Source organism: Pelobates fuscus, chromosome 5, assembly GCF_036172605.1.
Source record: "Pelobates fuscus isolate aPelFus1 chromosome 5, aPelFus1.pri, whole genome shotgun sequence".
Taxonomy (NCBI): Eukaryota; Metazoa; Chordata; class Amphibia; order Anura; family Pelobatidae; genus Pelobates; species Pelobates fuscus.
The window spans coordinates 129,403,804-129,414,154 of record NC_086321.1 but is presented as its reverse complement, the minus strand read 5'-3'; the positions used below and the strand labels follow the sequence as shown (position 1 = coordinate 129,414,154).

The 10,351-nt window shown below is 39.3% G+C and overlaps 2 protein-coding genes across 3 annotated transcripts; one reads left to right on the top strand and one right to left on the bottom strand.

The window, feature by feature from the left end:
- The first annotated feature begins 760 nt into the window (after positions 1 to 760).
- On the top strand, positions 761 to 7,207 carry LOC134612603 (uncharacterized). Of its 2 annotated transcripts, XM_063456998.1 has the most exons (5): positions 761 to 828; positions 1,648 to 1,806; positions 4,434 to 4,563; positions 5,510 to 5,643; positions 5,963 to 7,207. In XM_063456998.1, the coding sequence occupies exons 2-5, from the start codon at positions 1,693 to 1,695 to the stop codon at positions 6,779 to 6,781; spliced, it is 1,197 nt and encodes a 398-aa protein (XP_063313068.1). In that variant the 5' UTR covers positions 761 to 828; positions 1,648 to 1,692; the 3' UTR covers positions 6,782 to 7,207. The 2 variants fall into 2 exon arrangements, with proteins under 2 accessions (XP_063313068.1, XP_063313069.1); XM_063456999.1 differs by lacking the exons at positions 761 to 828; positions 1,648 to 1,806 and adding an exon at positions 3,105 to 4,264.
- Positions 7,208 to 8,636: 1,429 nt separating this feature from the next.
- Positions 8,637 to 9,772, bottom strand: LOC134612036 (hydroxycarboxylic acid receptor 3-like). Its single transcript, XM_063456418.1, has one exon. The coding sequence runs from the start codon at positions 9,591 to 9,593 to the stop codon at positions 8,637 to 8,639; it is 957 nt and encodes a 318-aa protein (XP_063312488.1). The 5' UTR covers positions 9,594 to 9,772.
- Positions 9,773 to 10,351: the final 579 nt, after the last annotated feature.

The window sequence follows — 10,351 nt, the reverse complement described above, 5'->3', positions numbered from 1 at the left end:
CCTCCTGTGCCCCCTGAAACAGGCAGAAAGCAGAGGACCCAGTCGCGACCTCAGCGTCTCCTGTAGTTCCGCCACTGCTCTAGTAGTTGTGTGGAAGTCAGTCACTATAGGTGTATTTACAGAGACTAGACATGCTTCCGCTGTGAGAGTCCAGACAATCTCGATTCACAGCTAACCTCCAATATGAGGAGCATTGGATTGGATTGTTATATGCATTGGCGTGACACCACAGGAAGCAGGATGAGCAGCTGCTGGGACTGGATCTTAGCACTGGAATTAAAGATAAGTAATACCCCATGTTCCCAATTTTTAGATTTTGGAGTTGCATCTAAATAAAGAGAACACAATTCCTAATGCTTTGATCCTGCAGTGTAAATGTTGCAGGTTCTACAAAACCTTTATCAGACGGCTAATAGAGGTGCTTCCAGGAGTTTACCAGCCAGGGGAGGAGAAGGGTACCAGAGGGCACTATAGTGTTAGGAATACATGGTTGTAACACTAACACTATAGTTTCCCTTTAAGTAGTATGGGTAAGTTGAGTGATCTATTAAATTGAAAATTTTACAACAAAATAGTAGAACTGGAAAACATCTCCAATTTACTTGTTTTCCCAAGTGTCTTATTTAGACCTAGTACATTTAGCACAACTTATAATAAACCCCCGAGCGTCGTTACTGTGTTATTGGTGCCCCTTCGGGTATCTGAGTGCCAGAGTTTTGCCACTGGTTAATATGTCCGCTAGCTACTCCCCTGTTGATGACGTAGAATGGTTGCGACGCCACTTGCAGAGGGGAGAGCTAAATACTGTTACAGTAATGTTTTTTGGAGGTATGTTAAAAAACCCTATGGATGGAGGGCAGCAATGTGAAGTTTTACGCGTTGATTTACTGTATTTCACTTCCAAATAACACGTGCTGCCTTTATACCTGCGTAGGAGATATGAGAGGCATGGTCTGTTAGGAGCTGCTCTTAATAAACATGAAGATATGACTGTCTCACTTACCTACACATGCTTTATAATCATTAGTACTCCTACCCACTACAAAATACTGACACACTATACTAAAATATAAACTACAAATTAGGCTCAGTAAATAAAGTAGGTCATTTTACTTCGATATTATTGCCGTTCTTTAGTGTGGAATGTGGAACTATACAGGAACATAGTCCACAGGGCCAAGGAGAATACAATCAGTACTTCTGGCCAGGTGACCTCGTACACACAGCTTGGAACTATAGTGGTAAAGGCATTTCAAGCTTGTGATTCCCCCTAATGTCAAACTGTGCTAAGTACTTTAATGTTAGAGACACTTAAAGCTGTTGGATACAATTGCTAGAATACCATGTTCCAGGACACCTGTGTCTTGTTGTGGGGTTGTACACGAGACTTTAATCCAGCTGTATATAACATCTGTATTCCACATAAAATATATATATCCCTGTTGTGAACCCTTTCCAGAATTGTTGGCACGTTTTTCTCTCCTGTAGCAAGCTCACGATACATAATGTCAGGAAGTCGACATTGGTACTTTAGATTGCTACATTTTGCTATTTATTATTGCTATGACTGTGATTTACAAACTCCATTGTTGTTGTGAGTTTTGATGATTTCTTTTTTTTTTTTTTTTTTTTTTTGTTTCGTTTCAGAAATTTCCTTCATAGAATTAATTATTTCTATTAAATGAACTGGCTATGGAGAAGGGAGCGTTACAGTTTTCAGAATGGAATACAGGCAAGAGGCGGATTAGATATATGTTTATATGCCCTCCCTGTTCTTTTAAATTATATCATGGGCATCATGGAGAGGTCTGTATTACTAATTTTATAATTGTTCAAAATCATTCATAGGTTTGCCAATAAAAAGGTGTCAGTCTTGATGGTTAGATGAATTATATAGATAGGGCATTGTAAATTTGCCCACAAAAATGAAAAAAAAAAAAACATTAGAAATGGTTCTACATTTTCAAAGTAACTGCTGCTGATAATAAGGGCCGTAGGATGCCCAAATAAGAAACGACAGATTCTCCCTTCGATGTCAAGGGAAAATTTTAGCAAATCACCGCATTCATAGGCAACTTTTTGCAAGGGGACCGAGGATCTCCTTTCACCATAACCTGTGCAACAAACTATTATGTTATTGTGTTTGTAGTGTGTCTTATAAAATAGAATTGTTTATTAAAATAAAAGTGCTTTGTAAATTTAAATGTGTGATAGTATCAGGCTTTAGAGTTTGATAATTCCTTAGTTCACATCTTTTTAATGGACAATAAATTCGTGTTCTGTTTAAAAATTATACTTAACTGAACACTATAGTAACCTGAATAACTACAGCTTAATGTAATTGTTCTGGTGTCTATAGCAGGGCTTGCCAAATTTTCTTGAAATCTAGGTGACAGCTAAAAAAGTTAGGAGCCAGATTTTTCAACGTCATAAATACAATTCTGTTAAGGGGCATTAGTCACCAGAACCACTACAGCTTAATGTAGTTGTTCTGAAGTCTATATACTGTCCCTGAATGCTTTTCAATGTAAACACTGACTTATCAGACTAAAGGCAGGGTTTACATTGCTGTCTGTTAACACCTCTAGTAGTAATCACTCAGATGGCCTCTAAAAGTGCTTCCCCGGTCAGGGAAATTAATGCTCCCTCTAGGGATGCATTGAATCAATGCATCTCTCTATGCAGAGAAGTTGATTGTGGCAATAGTCTCAAAATGTTTTTCTATGGGAAATCATTGGATTGCCTGAGATCATCAAGACTGATGATCTCAACCATTGAGGTGGGGCCAGCCGCAGAGTCACCAGCATGGTGTGGGGAAAAAGAGTGAGTAAAACACCTTTCCCATGTGATTGGAGGGGGACAGACTTAAACATACACACTCACTGACAGACACACATACATACATACATACACACGCACTAACTGGCACACATACACATGCACTCACTAACAGACATACACACACCCACTCATTCACTGACAGACACACATACATACACACTCACTCACTCACTCCCTGACAGACACCCATACACACACTTACTTGCTGACAGGCACACAATACACACACACTCACTCGCTGACAGACAGACAGACACACTTACACACACTCACAGACAAACATACGCACAATTACTGACCGAAACACACACTCACTCACTTACAGACACACATACATGCACTGATTTCACACACTCACTGATTTCTCTGACACACACACTGCAGCACTAATTCACAAATCATTACTTTTATTATTTTAAATCAACCCAGCTGGAGTGGATTAGCTTTCCCTGTGGTCCTGTGGGACAGCTGTCATCTCTCTGCTCTGCTCCCTAGAGCGCTGTTTAGTGATGCGGGCCGCAATGATGTAATATTCTGGCTCCTGGCATCACTTGAGGGCGCGTGGGGGAGCAGAGCATGGAGATTACAGCTCCCTCGCCACCGCACTCATTTAGCCACCCGCCTTCCTCCCTCCTTATACAGTCATTAGCCTCTCTCCCTCAGCTCTCAATGAGCCAACTGTCTGCCTGCCTACCTGCCTAAGCCCTACGTGAGTTGACTGCCCGCGTCCAATCTCGGGCAGCCGCTCACCTCAGGGGCTGAACAGGCTCACAAATCCCAGGGAATTGTTGAGCCCGGGTCTATAGCACGTCCCTATAGGCATTTTCATGTAAACACTGCATTTTCTGAGAAAAGGCAATGTTTACATTACTGCCTAGTAACACATCTACTGGCAATCACTCAGGTGGCCACTAGAGGTGTTTCCTGGGTCAGTGCTGACGCTCTGCATGGAGACACTGAACACTTCCCTATGAGGAGATGCTGATGGCCTCCCAGTGCTTACTACAGGAAAGGAGAAAATCAAATTTGATGATCTCGGCCATAGAAGAGGGGGAGGAGGGGCCAGCCACGCCGAGATTGGCGCAGCACTGGAAACAAGGTGAGTAAAAGCATCTTTTTATTGCAAATAGTAGTTATTTAACCACTATAGTGTCAGGAAAACCTGTTTGTGTACATGACACTATAGTGTTCCTTTAGGATAAATTAGGTACTACACTGCTCAATTTCACCTGGCTGCAAGGTTTATGACTGATGGCTTTTGCCACTGCCAGAAACTCTGTACCTGAGCTAAGCCTGGCCATGCATGGCTTAATTCACTGACTAAGACTGTGCTGCTGACAATGTCAGCCAATGAGCTGCAAGTACTATAGGGCGTAGCTCTGGAGAGCTAGGAGAAGCAGGAACTGCTGACCGCCATTCCCAAGTAAGACTGTTAGCAAATGTTTGACTACTTACATGGGGGAATGTCCAGGCGCTCCTGGCACCATTAGCACTGCAGCATGCTGTAGTGGTTATGGTGCTTGGATTGGTCCTGTAATTATTAAATCACTTAATTATATATGTATATAATTTTAGTTCCTTCTATTTTACAGGAAAACATGATTCCAGTGTTTCTTGGAGCTGATGTTGTTGCGCAGACAGGAATTCGGACGGAGAACCACCCAAAACTCCATGCAAAGTTTGCAAAGAAAGGATTGGCAGCAAAGCTTAATTTTAGTGCTGGTAGGGATCATTTAATGGACTATTTGTCATGTCGCCATTATGGACAGGGTAAAACCTTTTCGAAGGATGAGTGTAGTACTTTGTGATTAATATATTTATGGGTAATCTAGTCCTCAGCAGGGAAATCATTTTTAACTCCTGCAGTCAGTTACAGCCTGTATTGCAGATTTGTCATCAGCATTTAAGTACCACTGTCATACCTACAATAACTCGGTGACACATAGCTTAAATAAATTCATAAAAATAACCGTGTCCTGTTCTTTTCTTTACTATCCAAAAATGTGCAGTTTTATCACATGCTACAGTATTGAATGTTTGCACGGATTGATCTAGCTTGTACCTGCTGTTTGTAATCTCAATGCACGAAAAAAATAAAGAATAAAAAAAAACGAGTTAGCGCAAATATCAGTGGCACTAAGTGCCAATTAAACAGACAATGCAGTCGATATGGTGTAAGTCTTACCTCCTCCAACAGTGACCTAAATCCATGTGCTCTGCTAGCTGTAATTACTCTTACGGTGCCACAGCTAAGAGCAAAACAATATTTTGTAGGGACACTTTGGAAAAATCCTGGTGGGTAGAAATTCATTCCCAGTTAGTGTGCCATGGACACTGCAGGCGTACAGTGGCGACTGAGTAACTTTTTTGACTGTTTATTAGCACACGATTTTAAATATATAGTAGAAAATGGGTGCATTCATTTTTCAGAAAATTGTAAGTGGCATTTTTCTTTTACCTCACCACATATAGAATATACTACACTATATTCTTTTTTTTTTTTTTTTTTTTGTCCTCATATTTTTCCATACTTACCACCATAGGAGTGTGAGGACACCCAGAAGGCGCTGCTTCCCTGTACCCTTTCCATTTTTATTTATATATATATATCCTTTTTTTTAGCACTACTTTAATGCAGGTGTTTTTTTATTTATTTGATTTTTTTCAGATTTCAAGTTTGAGAAGTTACGGCTACCTGGTGCAGTGAACAGTCTGTGGTTTTATAGCATTCAAGGTGTATTTAGAGTAGCGTTTGACTTATACAGCAGAGAAGATCAGCTGGCTGTTATTGAAAGCTTACAGGTATCTCCTCACTGTTGACAGTGTGAATCCATTGTTAGAGTTTTACATACAATATGCAGCATTGACACATTATATATTGTTATTCTGGAGATGGAAATGAACATACGCAAATGAAAGTGAACTTGTGTGTAAATGTTCCTCTAAAGTAATGAGATGAAAATGTAACATTTAGTATTTCATTCAACCGATCTAAATATGGGATATCTATATGGAATAATATGTTGAATCCTACACAAAAATATGACTTATAATTTTTGCCAGTCTGCATCAAAATGTTGTGTTAAGATACAATTAATATATCTATCATTGCCTGTTTCAGGAGCTCTGGAAGAGTCGACTTAAAGATGGGCCACTCAACAACTGTTATACCTTAAAGAAGTGCCTTAGCAACTCAGAAAATGTTCTAAAGAGCTACAAATATGCCAATCAATCATCAGCCCAGGAACAGTTGATGGCTTGTTCTTCGGATTTTGTACTCAAAACTCAGAAAATGAATTCCAGAAGTCTTGCCGTTACTGCAGTAACTGAACACAATTACTGTAAGTCAAGTTTAAGTCCTGGTCAGGATGTCACATACAATGATGTTATCTTCCAGCAAGCAAAAAACCTGTTGGACCTTTGTACAGATAAAGTGATCTGCCTTAGTGGACAGTTAAGGACGGCTGTTATAACGCTGTTTGATATCTTAAATCAAGCACTCCAGGGACAACACAATCTGGAACAAATGATCTTAAGTATAGTGCAGCTTTTAGACACCGCAAGTTATATGTTTGACAAAGACACTGTACAGACAGAACACCCTTCAGTTTATGATAACAGTTTGTTGTTTGAGGTCAGCAGCTGGCTTGGAAGCCGGTTCCAGAGAGAGAATGAATGCATAAGCCAACAGGTAGAGGAGTTTAAAAGGAAACATATAGATCGCATCTCAGACCTTCCTCCTGCTGAGGAACTGGTTGCTGCTTTGTTTCCGAAGGCAATGAAAGTTCTCTTACTCAACTGGATGGGCCTCGCTGATAAGGCGTCTGTATCAAAACTCCAGAGTGAATACCCAATTCTACTCCTTATATTAGAATTTGCAAATCGAAATCTAATCACAGGTGTTGCCCATGTTTTATACTCTACACTTATATGTAAGTAGTGCGTATGTGCTATCCCTCATTGTTTTATTTGGAGGTGGGAGGCGTGTTCTGTGGAAGGATTAGAATGCATATTGCATGCCCTTTTGCTTGCTATCAAAACAGACTTTTAATTGTTGAATACATTATATAGTTTTATTGATATATCTTCTCTCCATAACTACAAAAGTGCAAATTAATCCTAAAATATGTTTACATATGCCATAACCCAGTGTATAACTCAGAAACGTATACTCACTCATTTTAAAGGTTTAGACCTTTTAACACATTACATTAATTATGCTGTTCAAATTAAAATATTTCAATGTTTTTGTTTAATGCATGAATTTAAACATTAAGTGCCTCCCCAAAAAACAATGACTCTGGAATAAGAAATGTGATACTGTATATTGGCTGTACATCACTCAAACATAAAGCAAGTTAGAGTGCTTTAAGGGTCTGGAGTGTGCCTCTAAACATTTATTGGTTTTGTAGGTGTTTCCTACACCTGTAGGAAACACCTACGGTTTTACTCATTAAACTGGGAATTATAGAGAACTGGTATGAAAATTGCAAATCATCGTCGAAAATATGTGTGGAATTGGAAAAATTCTTCATGAGGGCTCTTTTCCAGCTACATTATTTAGGCCCATGATTTACACTTCCTTTATCAATTCTCCACATTTGTAATATGGCACACAACTGTCAAATATATTCTTACTGATTTTCTAATGAGATAAATCCACCACAATTTACTTAACTTAATCTATAAAACTAACAAACTAACCCTTATTAATTTAAGGCATATTTAAAGGTATAAGACCATCTACCCTTGGGCCTATTTCCCCTACTGGCTTCCTAATGCAACAGAATGTGTGTAATGTTACTGCACATTGACAGTCCCGTGGCAATCGCATGTTGAACAGAGTTAGCCAGGCAGTGTACATGGTGCAGTAGCAAAAACAATGATGTGTATGGTTTATCAAGGCAGGAAAATGCTAAAAGGAATAGACCCAATGACCTGGCTGCAAATCAGTATTTGAAAACTACATTTAGTATACCACTTTTTAAAGGCAAATTTACTATAAAACCTAAATATAAATTAGAGGTAAAACATAAGCATACAACAAAAAGGAAAAATTTACAGTAGGGTTCTTATATCCCTCCAATCTTCCAGATTTATAGAAACCCTTCAAGCACCATAACCACTACAACCCTCTTAGTGGTTATGATGTCAAGAGTGCCCTGGTGCCCTCCCAGGCTAAGTAGTCAAACCGATTGCAAGCCAGAGCCAGAAACTGCTGCTCAGAACTTCCATCAGTCCCCTGAGCTAAGCCCCGCAGTGTAGAGCTGACTTATTGGCAGTAAGCATCACCTGAGCACACTCAGCCAGTAAGCAAAGACCTGCATTGCCGGGCAAGCTCAGAGAAATATGCTTCTGGTTCTTCTAGAGCAGGGGTTCCCAACCCAGTCCTCTGTACTCCATACCAGTTCAGGGTTTAGGGATTACCCAGTTGTGTCTAAAGGTTGTTTGCTTTCTTGTTTTTTCTGTTTGGTTTTAAACACCTTAGACTAAACTGGGTAATCCCTAAATCTTGGACTGGGTTGGGAACCGCTGTTTTAGAGGAAATGACAGGTAGCTAATCTAGGTTGTGAAGCTATTTTGCAAACTCACCTTGGGAGGGTGCCATGGCATTCCTAGCACCATAAACACTGTGGCTTGCTCTTTCTGTAACCGCTTTCTTAAATCTATGCCATTGTACAGCGCTACTGAATCTGATGCCGTAATATAAATAATAATAATTAGCTTTGTCTTCATTCTACACCTAGATACTTTCTAATAGTTTCATATTTCACAAATGCTATCACATTTTTACACTATTTCTGTGACAGACATAACTGCCATGCAGCCACTATTTGTTCCTTGAAAAACCTATTCCATAATCTGTGGAAAATATTACTGTATGATGTGCTAGAAAAATAATATACAATGGGATTGAGCATGCTGTATAAATAAGTGAAACAAATGGTGATGTAAAATGAAAGGTTTGAGTCTTTATAATGTGTGCACTCTTCTTTCTTCTGAAACTTCAGGATCCAAATATAGACCCTGACCATTGTGCTGGGTAAATAGCAAATTGAGAATGTAACAGCGATGGATAAAACAAACTTCACAGCTCGTCTCACTTTTCCATTAGTGTCAATGGTGTTGTTTTTTAAATGCAACGTAATGCATGCTGTGCAGTAGGAGATAACACTGAGCGATAATATGGACATGAATATAAAGAAAACATCGTGCCAGGCAGCAGCAGAAAATATTTTAGGGCAAATATTAAAGCTTTCACATTGTGTCGCATTGTTTACACTGAATGAATGTGGATCCAGTAGAAGGTAGGAAGAGAGTGCAAACACGCACATCCACAGCATACAACAGATAGTAGCAGCATCCTTCATGGTAATATTATTTATTCTGTGGAAAGGTAGTAGAATTTTGAAGTAGCGATCAATAGCAATTATCATCAGGAAGATCACACCAGCACATCTGCAAGAAGTAAAAGTAAAAAGCAGCAGTCTGCAAAATATGTCACCGTAGACCCAATCTTTACCTTTCAGGTAATAGTCGGCACGGAATATCACACAGAGCAGCACAACAAAATCCGCAATTGTCAAGCTAAACAGATAGATGGAGTTGGGCTTCCAGGATTTAAACTCAAGGCAGATCATCCACAATCCAACAGAGTTGCCAAGCATACCCAGTATGAACACAAACAGGAGAATAGGAGGTAAAACTTGGTCCAACAATGGTTCTTCAAACGCACAGCAGCTGCTATTCATTGTTCAGACAGGATGCCAAGTCTCTTCACAGTAGATTAGATTCTATTCCGGTGACCAAGAATTGTTTATATGTCTACATGAAACATCCCAGCTTCACACTGAACCATCAAGTAATTCAGATGACTGGGAAGCGAAATTTATATTTATGTTTTAACTTCAGCATTTCATGGTACATGCACAATAACATGCAAATATATGTTTAGTTATACTTTTTTTTTTCTTTTTTCTCGTGCCGTGGTTAGACAGATTTTTAAATTAATGTAAAATACATTGGGATTAATTTTGCATTTTTACACCACACACTGGGGGCAAATGCTTTTTTTTTTTTTACCTACTCAGCTCAGTTGTTAAATTATGTTTTGTTTTGGTTTTTTTTCTGTTTAGCTGTAATGCATACCTAAATAGAGAAGTACATGATATGAAAATGTTTCTTAGCAAGGGAACCCGCTTGCAAATCAGTTTGCACCTCAGGTTTTCATTGCAAATTTGAGGATGAAAATTAGCAGCGAAAAAGAGAAACGCTATGAAGCTATAGGAAGAAAAACTACATTAGTAAACTATTAACTTGTTGCTCCACATTAACACAGCTTTATGAGGTGTGAAGTGAGGCAATAATCTTAGGACCCCTTTTCAGCCTATGCCGTTCAATGGCAGAACACAGTCTCACAGTATGATGTAGCTCTTCAGGCCTAGTTGCATAGACATAGGCAAGAGCGGAAAAAAACATAATTGAGGGCCGTTTTTCTCTTGGCACTTCA